Source organism: Lucilia sericata, unplaced genomic scaffold (genome assembly GCF_015586225.1).
Source record: "Lucilia sericata isolate MDLA Ls3-8-SP2 unplaced genomic scaffold, ASM1558622v1 Contig000112F_arrow, whole genome shotgun sequence".
NCBI classification, from domain to species: domain Eukaryota; kingdom Metazoa; phylum Arthropoda; class Insecta; order Diptera; family Calliphoridae; genus Lucilia; species Lucilia sericata.
In genome coordinates this window covers 487,857-507,963 of record NW_023994144.1, presented here as the reverse complement: position 1 = coordinate 507,963, position 20,107 = coordinate 487,857, and the positions used below count along the sequence as shown (strand labels likewise).

The window sequence follows — 20,107 nt, the reverse complement described above, 5'->3', positions numbered from 1 at the left end:
TTAACGAAGTTTTTCTCCGTTTAACGGAAATTTTTAAATATAAAAATGTAAACAATAACAAACTTTGACAGCTACGTAAAACAGGCGAATTAAAAAAAAAATTATCAGCTGATTGAATAACACCACCTTATCTGAATTCGCCTTGGTTCTGGAGATGATAAATACATAACAACCCTGTATGAATTGGATTTATTTACTATTTTGGTAACAATTAAAAATGCAAAAATTATCGCGATTATTTTGGCCGGTTCTAGTAACTCCAAAGAATGCAGTTGCCAAAAATGTCGAAACAGTATCCAAAAGTCAAAAGGTATTTTATAATAAAATTGCAAATTGAAGTTAGTAAATTCAGAAATCATTTTTAGTTAATGACTGAGTTGGGTCTATTGAAAGCAGCTAGTCATGGCACATTTCAAATAATGCCACTTGCGCAACGTTCTTTAGATAAACTATGCGCTGTAGTCAATGAGGCTATGGCCTCCGTGGAAGGACAAAAAATCACATTGCCCATATTAACACCATCCAGCTTGTGGAACAAATCGGGAAGATTAAAAGGCGATGTTACAGAGTTTTTTATGTTACATGACCGTCATAATAAGGAGTTTTTATTGAGTCCGGTAGAAACTAATGATACTTTCAATTACGTTATTGAAATGTATATTTTTATTTTTTTAATAGACTCATGAAGAAGCAGTTACATCCATGTTAGCTACAGCGTCACCCATTTCTTATAGGCAACTACCACTACGGCTGTATCAAATTGGCCCAAAATTTCGCGATGAATTGAAGGCGCGCTTTGGATTAATGCGTGCTAAGGAATTTATAATGAAAGACATGTACACTTTTGATCGGTCCGAAGAAGAGGCCAGAATAACCTATAAATTAGTTAATGAAGCATATATGAAGTTGTTTCAACAACTAGAAGTGCCATTTAGAAGAGGTATGTATGGAAATATATTTGCACTAGGGTTTTCCAAGGTTTTATGATCGAAAAACGATCATAAGGCTGTAAGAATCAGAGAACGGTTTGAATGCTTATTTTTTGGATTATGAATACAATCGCATAAAACGACCCTTGAAATGACAATATGCACTAATTTAATAATGCAATGCACGGCACTATTCAAAACAAATGAGTGCAACGAAAAATGATGCTTGTATTGCTTGTCTTCTGCAAATGTCAACGAATACTCTCAAAAGCAACGAATACTAAACTATTGGTTTGAATGGTTTCAATGCTGATTGAATAAGTTGTAAGAAAAAATTAACTTAATTTCGCAAACGTTTGCTGATTGTTTTGCACATTATAAAGACTTTATTGAGTAAATTTAAAAGAATGTGTTTATAAAGGTTTAAGTTTTTGTTCATTCATATGTGGTTAACCGAAAAATCGGTTATTAATACATATTTTGGTTTTTCGTGAAACGATTTTTTGAAAATATTGATTTTTGGTTAACCTGTTTATCCGTTTTTTTGTGGCTCGGTTAACCGATTTAAAATATTTGTAATTTTTAGTATAAAATTGAATGTTTTGAATTGTAATAAGTATTAGGCTTCATTCAGAAAACATGAACAGAAAACGATTTTTAAAGCATCATGACATTTATATAAGAATGATAATATAATTTTTCTTGTTTATGAATATAATCCTAAACTTTTTGCATAAATGTTAAAAATATTTTAAGCGTATTAAATGCAGATATAAACTAAAAAAATAAAAAAAACATGTAGTAAAAAACAGTATGATACACCATGAGTATATTTTCACAATTATTTATTTATCATAGAGAAACTTTAATGTTGAATATTTCTTTAATTCCAATGCATTTAAGCAATTCATTGATGAACAACAGTTGTTTAAAAGAGTCTTTATATAGGAGTTAGTCAAAGCGGTCAAATATGGACAGATCCTCATAAAATTTGGAGGATGTATTGGTATATAAACGTTAATTATGTTGAATTTCATCGCTGATCATAGTATTCTGTATATGAAGATTTTCGCTATTAACAAGAGCGTAAAAAATACAAAAATGTTATTTAGTTGCTTGAAAACCTTCAACAAAGTAGGTTGATGTCGGTTTGTTTCAGAAATTACATTATTATGGAATGCATAATAATCACTGTTGCTAGATAAAACTGGCATAAAATCGTCCAAACTGGTCTTAAAAATCGGCAAAATCGTTAAAATAATTTTTAAATCGTCAAGAAATCGGAAAAGTAAAAAAATATATTATTTACTGTTAAAGTATTTTGGATAATACAATGGAATTTATATTTCTGAAATTAGGTTAGTTGTTCAATTTTTTTTACACAAAGATATTTATTAAGAGCGAACACGTTTTTTGTCCGTAAACCAAGGAAAATCGTTCTTCAGCCGGACTCTTGTATGTGGAACAAACTTTCTGCAGAAATATTTCTGGTCAGTTCCGATTTAAATTTCTCCACCAATTTTCTAGATGATTTGATGCAATTTTGCACAAATAGCCAATAGGTTAACCGACAAACCGGTTTCTCCAAAAGTCATTTTTTTATAAACTCTAGGGTAATCGGCTCGGTTTTTCAACCGGTTTTTTCTGCTTTGCCAGTGTCGGTTTTTTCTAAATGTTGATTTTTCGGATATCGAATAACTCGGTTTTTTACTTTTTGAAAACCGGTTTCGAAAACTTTTATTTGCTTTGTATTGAAATATTACTTCAATTAAATTTTGGAGTAAATAATAATACAGCCCGTATAAATTTGAAAAATATTGGCCAGGAACTAGAGTACATATTTCTAAAGCACCTTTGGTTAAACTTTTTTCATTTTCCTCATTTATTAGGAAGTGTTGGAATGCCTATCAAAATTGCCTATGCAGGGATTATGTTTTTTTATGTTTAACAGAAGTGTCCCACTTTTTTCCTTATTTGTTTACATTAAGGAAGTAATGTAAATTAGACGACTAGATCTAACCATTAGATTCTAATTTTATAATCTTTTAAACTGTTAGAAATCATTTCGGGCCATGTTTTATTAATCAAATTTAAACATAAACTTTAATTTTTTACATGCATACATACATACATAGATACATACATACATACATACATATATACATACATACATACATACATACATACATACATACATACATACATACATACATACATACATACATACATACATACATACATACATACATACATACATACATACATACATACATACATACATACATACATACATACATACATACATACATACATACATACATACATACATACATACATACATACATACATACATACATACATACATACATACATACATACATACATACATACATACATACATACATACATACATACATACATATGTACATACATACATACATACATATATACATACATACAAGAAATTTTGGTCAATTTAGTTAAAAGGTCCCGTAAGTTTTTTTGCTTCATCGTATTTTGTTGGTATTTAAAAAATTTGGCATTGGAAAAAATAATAGAAACGATTCACAGTATTACACTGGGGACATAAGCTGAGATTTCTTAAACTGCGTTTTGTATTTATTTTTAAAAATTTGAATTGTAAATGATATTCCCAATATCAAAATATACTGTTTCCTCAGTTCTTTATGTTAACGTGTGTTTTTTTCAACGCCTGGTTGACCATATGATCTCTGACTGCTGAATTGGGGCCACGACTTTCTATTATTTTTCCAATGCCAAATTTTTTAAATAGCAATAAAAAACGATGGAAAAAAAAAACTTACAAACTCCATTTATCATAGGAAAGTAGACCTAAATACCTTTTGTTTAAGATACAAATCATCAAATTCTAACGGGTACCTTTTGAGAAAATTTAGTTTTCACCCCAAAATAAAGTCGTTTCTATTATTTGTTCCACCACTGTACGTATGTATGTATGTACATATGTTAGGTGTGAAATATTATTGCTTAATTTATACATTTCTATGAATTTTTTAGTGGAAGCCTGCACTGGTATGATGGGTGGAAAAATATCCCACGAATATCACTATCTCTCGCCAGCTGGCGAAGATAATTTATTGCATTGTCAAAATTGCAATCATGCATTTAATGCTGAAGTGTCGGCTGAAAGTTCTAACCCATCGTGTGTTAGCTGCCAGAGTATTAACGTACAACAAGTGAAGGGTATGGAAGTAGCCCATGCATTTTTATTAGGAGATCGATACTCTAAAGTGTTCAATGCCACTTTCTTGCATACCGATGGAAAACCTAAAACTTCTATAATGGGCTGTTACGGCATTGGCATCAGTAGGATATTAGCCGCTTCACTGGAAGTATTGTCGACAGAAAACGAATTAAAATGGCCGACCTTATTGGCTCCCTATGATGTGTGTATTATAGGACCTAAACAAGGCAGTAAAGAACAAGCACAGGCCGAACAAATCGAAAATCAATTATGTCAAGAGATTTGTGAAATGTATAGCCAGGACGTGGTGCATGATGATAGAAAATATATGACAATTGGAAAGCGTTTGATGGAGGCGAGAAGGTAGTTAAAATATTTTTAAAATTAATTATTTTTAAAATTAATTTAATTATTTCGTCTCAATTAATTTCCTTCCAGGATGGGTTACCCAGTTATTGTAGTTGCAGGATCTAAAGCATGTTTAAAAGAACCTAAAGTCGAAGTTATTATAAAAGAAAATTCTATGGAATTAGACTTTAACACAGCATTACAAGAACTAGCAAAATATAAAAAACATAAGTTAAGTTTAATTCAGACGTAAGTTAAAATTCATACTTTTTTATTACATGTTTCTTTAATCGGCATTTAAGCACTTAAAGTTTTGTTAAATGTTAACTAAATATAACAATATATAATTTGAAAAACCAACAACAACAAATTAAAAATGTATCCCTAAATTTACAAGACTATTTTACGATTTATTATTCCTTATGAATGTGTGTGTAACATTCCTCCATCCATCAATTGAGTTCTTAGTGGCCGTAATCTGGTGCGGGAATCTCAGGGTAAACATGCATCTGCGGTTTTTTTGGCACAGGTGGTGGCATACTGGTATATGACCAAGGTAATTGTCCTCGTAACTCCTCACTTACTCTTTGATTTTGCATGGGAAATTGAAAGCTATCATTGGTAGTCGAATAGCGATTATTTAATGGTGATATAGGTGATAATTCCTGTTGATATTGGGATGTATTACGCTGTAGAGGGTAATTTAATCTATCTGGATGCGATTCTGTATTACGGTAAGTGGTTGCCATATCATTGGTAGCCTGTGATTCGTTGGGGGAAGGAGCCGTTGGATATATATTTGCCAACGGCATATTAGGCGATTGCACACTATAGGGTCTAGAGCTCTGATTTGCAGGTGGCGTTATAGATGATTGTCTTTGTATATTATGAATTTGTAACGAAGGCAACGCCGGCTTTGGCACTTCTTCAACTCTTAATGGTTTTTCTTGTTGTGGCGATCGTACAGATGTAATTTCTTGTCGCAGCTGTTGATTACTCGTTACGGGAGCAGTGCTAGTTGTGGCCAAACTATTAATACTACTTTGTTTAGATGAATTCTAAAAATAAATAATAAAATTTTATTTTAAGAAGTAAAGTTATTCAAGTTTAATAACACATTTTTATCAGAGATCCTTTGCATACATTAATATGTATTTTAATGTTTTAATGCATTCGTTCTACCTAATAAAGTGTGAAACGCGAAAGTGTTTCTAAATTTAGAAATTTTGCTGTGAAAATATGTATGCACCGTACGTGGACCCGTTGGCATGGAGGAAAAATAAGGTGTCAATTTTCCATCTAAAATTAAAGTTTTATTGATTCTAAGATACCGTTTCTCAAAATATTTGTCCTGGCATCAGTATTTGGTGAGCTGGGTCAAATTATTTTGATATTTCTTCCAAAGGAAAGATATGAAATTTGGTATCATAAGAAAGGTCCTTGAGAGTCGCTTTCAATGGCACACGAAAAATTTGTATGTAACACCACACAGTGGGGCAGAATGGAAATTTTTTGGAAATAAATCTGGCATTTCTAAACGGCTGATCCGATCGGGATAAAATTTGGCGTGAGCGTAGCCAAGGAGTATTCGAGTTTAAGTTTTGAAGATGAACCCTGCAGATGCCCCAGGGACGGCTCAAAGTAGGGTACCTACGACATGTAAAATTTTTAAACTCGTGCCATTTTTTTGTTTTTCACCCAAATACAAAGATTTTTATATTTTGTGAAAGCGCTCGACGAGATCTTGAAAAAACATGCTTGGACATACTACTTATCTCTTATAATATCCGAGTTATAGGCATTTAAAAATTTAGTGATACAAAATTTACCATACCTTGGTCCGCCTTTTTTTGAATACCGGGCGTAATTTTGGACCAAATGGACTCAATTTTTTCTTGTTAGTTAGACAACAAAATTTCCAATAATATACAAAAAATTTCAGATCAATATTGTTTACAGATCCAAAAATATACGTTTTTTAATTTAAAAATTCAAAAAATTTTAGATTTTTGGCGTTTTTTTGCCAAAAATGTGTCTTAACTCTTTTATTAATAAAATAAAATTTTTATTAAGAACATATAACAATTTTATAGTTTTCTAAAAGGTATCTTTACGCAGAACGCTTTGGCGTAAAAAACTTGTCCTATTTTTTGAAAATGTTGCCACTGCGTCCTCCGAATATGACCTATTTTTTATCAAAACTTCAACTTTGGGCGACATGTTCTAAAATCCCAAAGCTGGGATCAGAAAACTGAAAGCAGTTTTGGAAACCTCAATATGTTTTCTATTTACTCCAAAAGTATTTTCCCAGCCCTGAAAGAAATGTGGACCCTATGGGCAAAAAAGTAAAAAATCCCATTTTTGGGATTTTCATTCCTATTTTTGGGAATTGCGGGATGCCCTTTGACCTTTTCAATTTTTTTTTTGCATATTCCTATTTGAAATGACAAATTTAACAAGCGTTGAAAATTTCATTGAGTTTTGTTCATAAATAAAGATTTTGTCATATATTACATATTTGTTTAATTTCTAAAACTATGATTTATATCAAAATTTTAATAGGATCGCAGATAGCTACAACAATTTAGTCCATATTTATCCCTTAATATCATTTTTTAGTTAGATATGGAAATTCTCGACCCTTTACAAAAAATTTCAAGCCAATATCTCAATTACATTCAAAAATATGTTCATTTAAACCTGTGTCCTTTAATTTCATCTTTTTCATATTTTAGTATTAAGTATGACAGAACATACATTTGGTGTTGAATAAAATATTTGGACAATTTTTAAAAATTATTTAGTTAATTATTTTATTATAATATTGTATATAAAATAAAAAAAATTATAATTTTATTATGAGCCACGCACAACAACACCTAAATCACCCCACACAAATTACCTTTCCCGCCCACCGAAATATAAAACACAATTTAATACAATATCATCAGTTAGTATAATAGCTTTTTTTATTTGAACTGTTTATCTTAAACATAATACAATTAATTCTTACAACCTACTTATATAGTTAATTCCTAACACTACTTATTTTCTATAAAATAATCTGTCATATCGGTATACATATCCAGAAGGTAATATAAGTCCTTTAAATCTTCCTTTTTTTGAGATGATAGAGTTTCATAACAAATCCATCTTTTTCGCATAGTTGAAAGAACAGGATCAGAAGATAGAAGTAAACTATTAAAAATATCTTCATTCTGTGATTGCCTGGAGCATTTTCTTGAGCTGAATAGTTGAACATGCTTAAAATCTCGATTCCTCGCTTCCTGGGCTTCTTCTGTTAACTCTCCAAGTGGAAGAATATTCGATTCAATTATTATTTGACCATGACACAATACTTTGTGTACTGTTGGTGTTAGTTCCCTCCATGGATACAGAGATACAAGTAATTTAGAAATTTCAGATGTGTATTCCCCAAATCGATTTTCATTAATTTTATGTTTACTATTCAGTGCCATTAAAATAGTTTTAACTCTTCGAAGCAACTCCTTGTCGATTCCAGTTATTTTTGAAGTAATTTCAAAATCACGAAAAAACCTTCTCGGCGTATTACCGTCATTTGTACTACCGCAACTTGAAAGTGGTTTGTCGATGTTTAATCCCATCTGAACTTTAAATTCTTCTTGGATTCTGCTTTTTTCCGCAGCTCTCAGTTCTTTCAATTCTTCATTATTTTTTGTTGATTTAGTAGGATAGTTTGTTTTTTTTTCCTGGATCGCCTTGTATGATGGTAATATATTGTGTCCTTTTTCATGCAGAGCTTTCCTTAATATTTGGTACTTATTTCGACTGAGACCCAGTTCCAACATAAGCGCTATTGCTTCCTCTTCAGTAAAATTTGTGATGTTGGAGTTGGTATACTTTCCACAATTCGCTTAGGTCGTTTTGGTGATGCATCAGGAAGAATAGTTGCAATATGTACGCCATCCATAGGTTGGTTTTCCTTTTTCAGCATTTCGTTAAATGTATCAGCAATTTCCTCATTTGAGATTGAAAAAAGTTTTTGTGTGACCCTCTTTTTTTTACCTTGAACATAAGTCTTCGTATGACTTGCAAGGCGCTCCTATTGATGTGTTGTAAGTTGAGATTTCCGTAGTAGTTTCCATCCAACTACAAAATTTTAATCGAAATTTCTTTTGATTTCCATCCACAGACTTACTTTTTACATCACAAAGTTTTAAAAAGTTTTCAATTTTTGATATGCCTGTTTTGTCTACTTTTCTACTATATGTAGTTTTTATATAATTTGAAATGTCTTCAATTCTTTCTGGCCCTTTTGAAGATATACTCCATAAAACGGAACACAACTCTTCGTACTTTAATGTAATCTTCATTGTAGATTTATTAAATATGGTACTTAAAATCTGAGAAGTTTACTTATATACCAATTCTTGTCATTTCCGATACAGGTATTCCAAAGTAAAAAATTACGAATTGTCTACCTATTTTCTTATTAGTGAATGAATCGAAATTATCATTACCTGTATATTTTTACCTCCATGATCATAAACGAAACAGAACGAAATGATCTGTCGAAAAAATTTAGGTAAAAAATAGTTATAAATTTTTGAAAATTTAAGCATAATAGGACCTTTCAATTATAAGGATAAGCAAACAAATAGAAAATAGGTAAATATAAGATTTAAATATGTGCTGTCATACTTAATACTAAAATATGAAAAAGATGAAATTAAAGGACACATGTTTAAATGAACATATTTTTGAATGTAATTGAGATATTGGCTTGAAATTTTTTGTAAAGGGTCGAGAATTTCCATATCTAACTAAAAAATGATATTAAGGGATAAATATGGACTAAATTGTTGTAGCTATCTGCGATCCTATTAAAATTTTGATATAAATCATAGTTTTAGAAATTAAACAAATATGTAATATATGACAAAATCTTTATTTATGAACAAAACTCAATGAAATTTTCAACGCTTGTTAAATTTGTCATTTCAAATAAGAATATGCAAAAAAAAATTGAAAAGGTCAAAGGGCATCCCGCAATTCCCAAAAATAGGAATGAAAATCCCAAAAATGGGATTTTTTACTTTTTTGCCCATAGGGTCCACATTTCTTTCAGGGCTGGGAAAATACTTTTGGAGTAAATAGAAAACATATTGAGGTTTCCAAAACTGCTTTCAGTTTTCTGATCCCAGCTTTGGGATTTTAGAACATGTCGCCCAAAGTTGAAGTTTTGATAAAAAATAGGTCATATTCGGAAGGACGCAGTGGCAACATTTTCAAAAAATAGGACAAGTTTTTTACGCCAAAGCGTTCTGCGTAAAGATACCTTTTAGAAAACTATAAAATTGTTATATGTTCTTAATAAAAATTTTATTTTATTAATAAAAGAGTTAAGACACATTTTTGGCAAAAAAACGCCAAAAATCTAAAATTTTTTGAATTTTTAAATTAAAAAACGTATATTTTTGGATCTGTAAACGATATTGATCTGAAATTGTATATTATTGGAAATTTTGTTGTCTAACTAACAAGAAAAAATTGAGTCCATTTGGTCCAAAATTACGCCCGGTATTCAAAAAAAGGCGGACCAAGGTATGGTAAATTTTGTATCACTAAATTTTTAAATGCCTATAACTCGGATATTATAAGAGATAAGTAGTATGTCCAAGCATGTTTTTTCAAGATCTCGTCGAGCGCTTTCACAAAATATAAAAATCTTTGTATTTGGGTGAAAAACAAAAAAATGGCACGAGTTTAAAAATTTTACATGTCGTAGGTACCCTACTTTGAGCCGTCCCTGGGGCATCTGCAGGGTTCATCTTCAAAACTTAAACTCGAATACTCCTTGGCTACGCTCACGCCAAATTTTATCCCGATCGGATCAGCCGTTTAGAAATGCCAGATTTATTTCCAAAAAATTTCCATTCTGCCCCACTGTGCACCATAAATAATCGAATTTTTTTAATTTTTCAGACAATTTCAGTTTTTTGCATTTTAACATACATAGATGAATTCTTCTTCTTCATTCATTTCTTCTTCTTCCTGTTTTATCAAAGGTTGTTGAACACATCATGAAATATCAAATACTTTCTCTAGTATCTAACGCTATTTATGAAAAACAGTATGCTTATCGTAGGAGTTTTAATACGACTTCCCTACTTTTATCGTTAACTGATTGTATTAGGCAGAATGCTAATGACAACAACTATAGTGTTCTTATTTCTCTTGATCTTTCGAAGGCGTTTGATTCTATAAGCCATTACAGTTTGATATGTAAGCTTAGGGATGAATTAATATTTTCTGGTTCTGCCTGCCTGTAAGCTTATATTTTCTTATTTGTCTAACAGATCACAGTTTGTAGTTTCAAATGGGGTTAGTTCGAGTTTGCGTTTCCTTTCGTCAGGGGTACCTCAAGGATCTGTTTTATCTATCTATCTATCTATCTATCTATCTATCTATCTATCTATCTATCTATCTATCTATCTATCTATCTATCTATCTATCTATCTATCTATCTATCTATCTATCTATCTATCTATCTATCTATCTATCTATCTATCTATCTATCTATCTATATATATATCTATTTGTTTGGTACTGACTAAGGACAATATACTCATAAATACGTTAAATATGAAGCATTTTCCATGAAATTTAGCACAAGTCAGTTTAATGCACCCCTAAATGTATGGCAATGAAATTTGACACAAACAAGTTTTATAGGAACCAAAATTTCACTATAAAATTTTATGAGAATTGGTCCATAATTGACCCTACCTTCCATATTAGGTTCCTTTCAATAAATTAATTTAACATTCATTACCGGCTTTAAAATATCTGTCTAGCAATGAAATTCGACACAAACATGTTTTATATAAACATAAATATGTGTATCAAAGATTATGACAATTGGTCCATAATTGACCCTATCTCCTGTAATAAAGGATCCTTAAGAAAAAGGATTTAACTGAGTGATAAATATCAGCATAAACATAAATATCAACATACACAAGATTTATAGGTGGTAAAATCCTTCTGTCAAATTTTATTTAGTTCAGTCCATAATTGACCCTTCCCTCCTCCATTTGATTTTGTACTATTGATAATATGTCGTCCCGTTCTCTATTTTTATAAAATATTTCAACTTTGGAAAAGTTCTGCATTTGTAATAGACGAAGTCATTAAAAATGCATGAAGCTGCAGATAAAATTTATAATACTTATTCCTGATATATGTATAACAGTAGTAGATACAATGTTCACCCAACCTCTTATAGCCCAGTTTCCTTTTCTACGGTCTTTCAAAATTTAGATTTGTATAGCTTTTTTTAGTTTTTAAAGTAGGCCACAATCACTTAATTTATCCAAAAAATTAAACTGCACAAAATCGCATTAACCACATGGAATGATTACTTACTAAGACTACTTTAAAACACATTCTAATTTACAAAGAAAAACTTTAAGGAAAAATCATAGCCTTCATTTATGTAAAGGTGTCTAAAATCTAATTTAAAAACCTTAAAACGACAGGCAAAATATTATCAACTTTGCATATGTATAAACAGTCGCAAGGTTAAGCAATAATCAAAATATGATTTAAATTGTATGATTTGAAGTGTTAGCTATAATCTACTATCAAAAATTTATCAGAATTAAATTATTGAAAAAAATCATTTTTGGCCGGAATTGACCACAGTGGACAAGTGGTGTCGAAGTTTTAATTCACATTTACAATCAAAGGCCTGCAACGCGAACTGGGCACCACTAGTACACAGTAAACCAATAAATTTTACCGAAATGAGTTTTTCCGTTTTTCAAAATTCAATCTAGATCGAAATTTATTTAAATATATCGAAGCCTATGTACGCTACCAAAACATTGCAAAATAATAGATTGAAACCATAAAGTGTTATAAAGTTCTGCTCAAAAATATAGCGCATTTTTATTTATTATTTTCTCTATTTATATTATTAAAAAACTTAAGATAAAATTTTTTGCGGTAAATTAAAGCATATAGACCAGATTATTAAAACAATATTGAAATTTATTTAAAAATAGCAAAATAACTGCGCTAGAAAATATTTTACGAAAAAAGTCCTTAAGTACACAGTAAGTATGCCAAAAAGACACAGAGAAACGCCGAGACACCTAAACTTAATTTTGGGTCATAGAATCTAGTGGCATACTCCGTTTTGAAAAGTTGGGTCAAAATCGCGAGATATTGCGTTTTAAAGTACATATTAACTTTTATAAGGTGATATTTTATTTTTTTAAATTTTGAAAAAAGTTTTCACGCATAGACATACGAACTAATTATGAAAAACTAAATATATGTATATGCATAATAATTCAAATGGACTCTAGTTTCATGTATTTATTTACTTTTCTATGCGTGTGAATTTTGTTTTTTAAATTTAAATAATCAAAAATCACCTTAGAAACAGTTTAAACTTTAAAATGCAATATCTCCCAATTTTGACCCAACTTTTCAAAACGGAGTATGTCACTAGATTCTACGACCGAAAATTAAGTTCACATGTTTCGGCGTTTTTCTGTGTCTTTTTGAAAGTTGAAATTTTACGTACAGTGTTATTGATTCAAAATTATAGCGGATTTATAATCAAATTGGCAATAATATATTCTTATAAGAAATGTTTTTCAATTTTGGATCTCGGGATGATAAAATACTACTGCCCCTATATTTTAAGACCCAAATGGTCCCAGTTGGTATTGAGTTGCCTAAGTGAAGCGAACATTTTGTTTTTTTTTTACCAAATTCATTTTTTAGCATTTTATTTATGCAGCTATTTTAAATTCTGAAGACATGAATCGGTAATAAATCAATCATAATATAGTTTATAAACATTTCATAACAATTTAGTCAATATTATTTGAGAATATTTCCTTGATAGATCCAAAAATTAAAAATTTCGCGCGATAGTATTGAGCGTTTTTAATATTTTAACTAGGCCTATGTTTAAAACGGCCCAAAAATATGATAATATATTGTACAAAAGGTTAAAATTTTGTGATCCTACTATTTTCAAATCCTTAAAAAATTATAATAGGCCATGAGAAAGGATGCTAATACATGCACATGTGCTAACTGAAACACCACCAAGAAAAATATTTTTAAAATTCTTTTAAATGGTAATTGTATTTTCAGTAAATAGAAATTTTATTTCCATAAAATGGAAAATTAAGGTCAATTCGAACGAAAACTATTATTTTTATTTAATTAGTATACCAATTTATTATCAAATCGATGTAATACGATATTAGATATTAACGGATTAGTTCTTAAATTTTTTATATTATATGTAAGGTTTAGCTTGTGTAGAATTAAGCATATTCAGATCACAATAATGATGTGCTAAATATTCCATAGATTAAGATTAAACATTAGAAGCAAGATTTTTAAGGTTTTATAGTGAAATTTGATGAAATTAATTACAATTTGTATCATCACAATCTTTAATCTGCCAAAAAGTGACCCATGAGGGTCAGATTGATGTTTACCTGGGGAAAAAAATGTAAAATGTCATTTGAAGGTTATCTCCAATGTCACTAGATATAATACTAATTAAAAAATTGGACTATTGACCAATTAGGGACATATTTTGACATAAAGTAATTTACTAGTACTACAGGACACATTACAGCAAAAATAACTGCAACTATTTGTCACTTCAAATTAAATTGCATTTAGAAGCATAGGCAACTGTCCTTTCATAATAATAAGTAGCAATTTTTCAAAATTAATTTGGTAAAGTGTTTAAAATGTTAAAATAAAATACAAAAGATATGGAATTTCGAAAAACAGAAAAAAACATTTTATCTATACCCTAGTAAAATTACATTTACATACAATTTATATAGACATAATTTATATAGACATACATATGTTTCATAATGTATAATGTACATTATGTAGAATTTGACTTTGTCAAATTTTGACTTCAAGAAGAGCGTTGCCGTTTTGGGCTTTTACTACCAAATTTGGTAGGATTATTTCGTTTGGTAGGATTGTAGCTTAAACCGATTTTGGTAGGTTTGTCAAAACCCATAATTTTAAAGAATTTTAACAAATAAATTATATAATTAGTAGAAATCACAAAATTTATTACAACGATTTACTCATTTTTATATACTGTTTTAAAATATTTACAATTATATCAACATTATCACATTTTTAGATGAATTGTGGATTGAAATATACAGCTAGAGTCATTAATTTCATAAAACAATTTATATTGATTTTTATTAATCAATTTAGGATTTAGAAAAGATTTAGTAATGAGTATATCCGCCGTTATTCGATATAACTTCGCAAATTCGTGGTGATAAAGAATTATAAAGATTCGTAATTAATGGCAAGGAAATTTCGTCCCAATCCTTTTTAATTACTTCAATTTAAGCTTTTGTGCCATACTGTCTGCCCGACCTATACACTTTACGAGAAAGAATATCCGAAACATTTTCAATAATAAATAGGTGAGGAGAGAATGGAGGTCACTCCAAAATTTTTACATTCTGGCTTCGAATCCATCCTTTTACAGCCCTGGCGGAATGGATCGTTGCATTATATTTTGGAAATATCCACGGCAAGGGTTCAGAGATTTCAGAAAATGTAAAAAAGCTGTTTCTGTATGGCTTTACAATTATTACAGTTCATACTAGATGAAAGAAATTGAAGCTCGCATGTTTCATACGTAAAATCGGCCATAAATCGGTTTAAAAAATATATACATATATCAAACTAGTTTTAGGAAATTTTGTAGAAAACATTGCTTTGAAAGAATACCTCAAATTTAAAGTCGTTACGATATATAGATCTCGTGATATATAACTTCGAAAATGAAAAACATACCCGGGTATGTGGTATTCACATAACGATTAAAATTTAATAATTTCAATTAATTACATTAAATAATTCTTGGAGTCATATACAAAATTGTGTTATGTCATTGAAATCGTCTCTCAAAGACTCTTTATATGATACTAATATTCATAAAAACCTTTAAAAGGACTTTTTATCCTTGTATCCAGCTCATCAAATATTGACAGAACAAAATTTTTAAATCTTAGAATGAACTAAATTTTCGGTGGGAACATCAGCAACTTCCATTTTGGCGCCACCCTATGTACCGGTATAAGTTTTTTAATTCCTTTCTTTTTGTTAGACTTACCCTTTTTGATAGTGTATTAGATAACGACAGACAAAAACTCGATCCAAAGATATTTAATAACCAAATCAAAATAACTCGAGAGCTAATACAAGTCATAACCACAGCGGGAGTTATAAAATACGCATCGAAATTAGATAAAACTTCTATAACTTTTTCATTAGCTGTAATGCTCAAATACTTAAATGTTTTTTCCACAGACTGCAAGACAAATTAAAATTATTTAGCTATAATAAGTATTTTGTTACTTAAAAGTCAAACACTTTACCGTTGTATTAATTATATCATGAATATGATAACCAGTAGCTACAACATCCAGTATGCAACCAGCCATTATAACAAGAAACCAAGGCCAAAAACAGAGTCCATTAATAGTTTTAGTAACTGGCCCACATAAAGTAGTAATAATTGCCAACGATGTCACAACCCAAAGAGTACTAATAACAGCATACGTTATCATAAATATAAATGTACGATTCTCTACCATTTCTGCTTTGTTGAAATCCACATCCAAAGTTATAGGCTGTGGAAGATCGGAAACTGTAACTGAAGGTGATCCACAATCTTCATCTGTTTACAGGAATTTATAATTTAAACATCAATAAAAAATATGTATATTTATTTATATGTATGTACAGATATTCCATTATTTTACTTACTCATAAAATATATCAAATCCATAGCAAATTGAAATGGTTTACTGCTTATATCTGTAGTCTCCTTGGAACATTGTCTTAGTGTTATACCCCATATTGAAAGACCTAAATACACAGCACCTTGTAACTTTAAAAAATAAATTATAAAATTAATTTATTAAGACATTTTCTGCATTCAAAGCGTTTTTGCGCGTTTTTGTAATAGATCAGATTAATTATCAGCTATTTTAGCTGATAAGGTAACCTAGTGCATATGAGTAAATTTTGAGTAAAAAATGTAAATTTCGCAGAAAAATATTATTCACGAGTAATTTCCGATAAAACTCATAATCATTAAGACCTTGCACTAAATATTATTTGAAAAGTTCATTGAAATGACACTCACTTTGAACTATTTTGAATTTGCAGAATCATTAAACGTATCAAAAATTTTATATATATATATGAATAATGAATAAAGTTTTTAATTAAACATTAATGTACATACTTACCAAGATCACAACTGCCATAAAAAATATAAAACATTTTGCAAATCCCGTATTAACTCCAGAGTTCGACATAATTCGTATTTTTGCAACGATTATTTAAAAGACTAATAGTTTCCGTTAGTTAGTTAAAATATGACACTACCTTCACTTAGACATACTAGGATACGACTAAACAATTGCTTTCTATTTACCTTTAAATACACAATATTAAAACTATGAATAATTTAATTTTTACCGATCGTTGAATTTAAATACATTTCCTTTTGTAAAACTTATAATAATATTAAACGTATGTATGTATATGATTATTTTAGACCACATACTTATATCATGTATTGTTTTTTTGTTTTTACTTCCTCAATATCTTATCAAATTTACTTGTTCATTTTTGGGTTTTATTAAATTTTACCAATTTTTTTATTTCTTTTCTGTTCTTGCAAATTGTAAAAATAATAAAAATTAAAAATTGTTTCATTTATTATACATTTTAAATAAGTATTTATTTATTTTGTTATAAAAGAAAGAAGTATTTTATATTGTGCCATTTGTTGACGAAAACAGATATTGTTTATACAATAATAATTTAAGTAATATATTTATTTAACAGTCTAAATGACGCTGGCAAAAAGTAAAATATTGTGCGTCCACATACATACATATTATGTATATTATCACAGCCACTATTTATTACGATATTGTTATTATTATTTTTGTTTTTTGTTACTATATTCTAATACAAAAAAGTGATTCGGAGGGAGAGAGAGAAAGAAAGGGAATGAAGATATTAAAGATACATACTATATATTTAAAAAATGATAAATTTTAAACTCTGATCTGTATATTCTATAATTTACTCTTATTTCATTCGATATTATACTGATGAACATGGGCTTAAGGTAAAAATAAGCTTTCACAAAAAAAAGCGATTCAGATAATCTTCGGAATATTACTTTAATCGAATATTAAACGTATTTTTCGCTAAACATATATTTATATGTATGTATATCGTAACAATAATATTTCCTCACAGTAGAAAATAATTATTATGATAGTGTTAAATAGTTTTGCCGAAATATTGATGTAACATTTTTAAGTAATCATTAATACAATTAATTTGTTTTATTTATTGAAATTTTTCTGATTCAGAAAGTAATAAATAATACGATAACTTAATTCGCATTATTTTCTACTACCAATTTGTTAGAGGCACTTGATTATTTTTATAACGTTTGCACTTAAACATTTCCCAAATAATGTATTGGATAATAAAGCTTTTTTAGGAGTGACTCATTATTAGAATATGAGGAGAATTGATTAAAAAAACTTTTAATATTTGGCTTTTTGTTAGTTTTATTTTTCATTATCTCTCAGAAAAAAATTTACTTTTTCAGTTACGTTAGTTTTCGTATTATTTTTCATTTAAAAAAATAAAAAAACTGTTTTTTGTTTTTACTAACATACGAGAGTTTGAAAGAAGAATACGGTTTTTAGTAGTGAGTGCAGCAAGTTTTCAGTTAAACACTTCGCAAGTTACTGAATCGATATGAAATAAAGTTTTAAAAGGGTTATACAAATTATTAACATTGAATTGAATTATGATTTGTGAAATTCAGGAGAGCACAGCTGGAAATTATTTTTGTTTGTATTTTTCAATATTCACATGTATAAAGCCCAATACGTTTAAATAGCAAAAGTAGTATAATATACTGAATTATTACAAACGATTTGCGATAAGATAAAAAATACCTATACTTGCCTTATCGAAAACATAATACTCATACGTACTCATATTCCATGTAGGTACAAACGGTTTCAAGAGTTTCGTTAACGTTGTCATTATCAGTACTAGCCCTTTCTTAATTTTTTCAACTCCAATGCTGCCAAAAATATAAAAATTGTTATGTATTAAAAATGTACTTTTAGATGTTAAAAAATAACAAAAATTTTCGTTACAAATTGTTTCATCAAAAACCTAGTTTAAGGCGAAATACGAATAACTTCGGACCGGTTGTTCTGATAAATATAATCTTTAAGTCATCGTTAAAACCTAGTCTCAACAGAATATAATCTGCTAAATACAAAAAAAATACAAAAACTTATTTTTTAAGTTTTTTAATTAATATTTACAAGAATTAGCTGTTTACTTTTTACGTTTTTTATCTAAAAAGTTGGCAATAATAAAAAAATGCAGCTTTATGGGCGGATTTTTCTGATATAGATTATTTCCTTAAACATAACTTAATTTAAATTTCATGTTTTTTAGTAATCGTTTACAATTTTTTTTATATTCGTTTAGCCGAGTATTATAAAATAAAAATAATAATTAAAACCAATAATTTGACATTTTAAAGTTCTAAAATTTTATTTAAATCCAGAATAAATGCTATTTAATGTTAATTTTCATAAAAATTTTAGTAATGTCAGCTGTTCACGTATTGCTCATTTACTACAAGACTGGCATAATCCAAAATTCGAGCTGATGGCTGCAAAATTTTTTTTTAAAATGTTCCTTATTTTGCTCAAATGAATGCTTATACAATTTCCTTTAAGGGCTTTACAGTCCCATAATGGGATGCGAGTGGGATATCTATCAAAAAAATATTTTAATATTTTTTGCCATTTTGAAAAATATGTCAAAATTAAGTGCCAAATATTGAAAAAATCTTATTCTAGATTTAAAAAAATATGAAAACAAAATTTTGAAAAAAATTAAAATTTTTTATTTTTTTGGAAACAACGACGAAATAAGTCTAATAATGGATCCATTCTGAGAAAACTTGATAAAGCTTAAATACGAGATTTTTCAATATCAGAGTGACTTTTAAAAGAGGTCCTCCTTTGAGGCATTCATTCAATTATAGGCTAAACTGTACAGGATTTGAAAGATATATAATTTCTTAAAATCATTTATCTCGAATTTTATCTTAATATAATTTTAGTCAAACAATTTTATAAAAATAAAATTCATACATTGTTTTTAATACCTTATAGTGGTGTCAATTATCACTATTAAAATATTTGTAAGTCAATTATAAATGTTAAAGGTGATGTGGGCTGAGGTCAAATGGTCTGATCCACATTAAATTTGATAGATGGGTTATATAATAAACAATACTTTTTCAAGCTTATATTAGTTTAGTTGAGTAATTGTTATATGGGAACTGGAGTCAAATTTGGACTAATCTTAACGATACTTTGAAGTATGATTCTTGGCCACTAAAAGCAGACTTATGTTGAATTTGTTCACGATCGTTCCATAGTAAACGATCTAGCAACAGGGT

At 29.0% G+C, this 20,107-nt stretch overlaps 2 protein-coding genes across 6 annotated transcripts; one reads left to right on the top strand and one right to left on the bottom strand.

Moving 5' to 3' along the window:
- The first annotated feature begins 140 nt into the window (after positions 1–140).
- On the top strand, positions 141–4,873 carry LOC119600377 (probable proline--tRNA ligase, mitochondrial). The gene is made up of 5 exons (XM_037950558.1): positions 141–310; positions 366–617; positions 679–940; positions 3,969–4,518; positions 4,594–4,873. Exons 1-5 carry the CDS (start codon positions 218–220, stop codon positions 4,754–4,756), a joined length of 1,320 nt encoding a protein of 439 aa, XP_037806486.1. The 5' UTR covers positions 141–217; the 3' UTR covers positions 4,757–4,873.
- On the bottom strand, positions 4,736–18,388 carry LOC119600378. Of its 5 annotated transcripts, none has more exons than XM_037950559.1 (6): positions 18,284–18,388; positions 16,830–17,017; positions 16,342–16,465; positions 15,951–16,252; positions 15,686–15,883; positions 4,736–5,561 (listed from the first exon to the last, which is right to left on the bottom strand). In XM_037950559.1, exons 2-6 carry the CDS (start codon positions 16,896–16,898, stop codon positions 4,968–4,970), a joined length of 1,287 nt encoding a protein of 428 aa, XP_037806487.1. In that variant the 5' UTR covers positions 16,899–17,017; positions 18,284–18,388; the 3' UTR covers positions 4,736–4,967. The 5 variants fall into 5 exon arrangements, with proteins under 5 accessions (XP_037806487.1, XP_037806488.1, XP_037806489.1 ...); XM_037950560.1 differs by having other exon boundaries at positions 18,288–18,386; XM_037950561.1 differs by lacking the exon at positions 18,284–18,388 and adding an exon at positions 18,210–18,227.
- Positions 18,389–20,107: the final 1,719 nt, after the last annotated feature.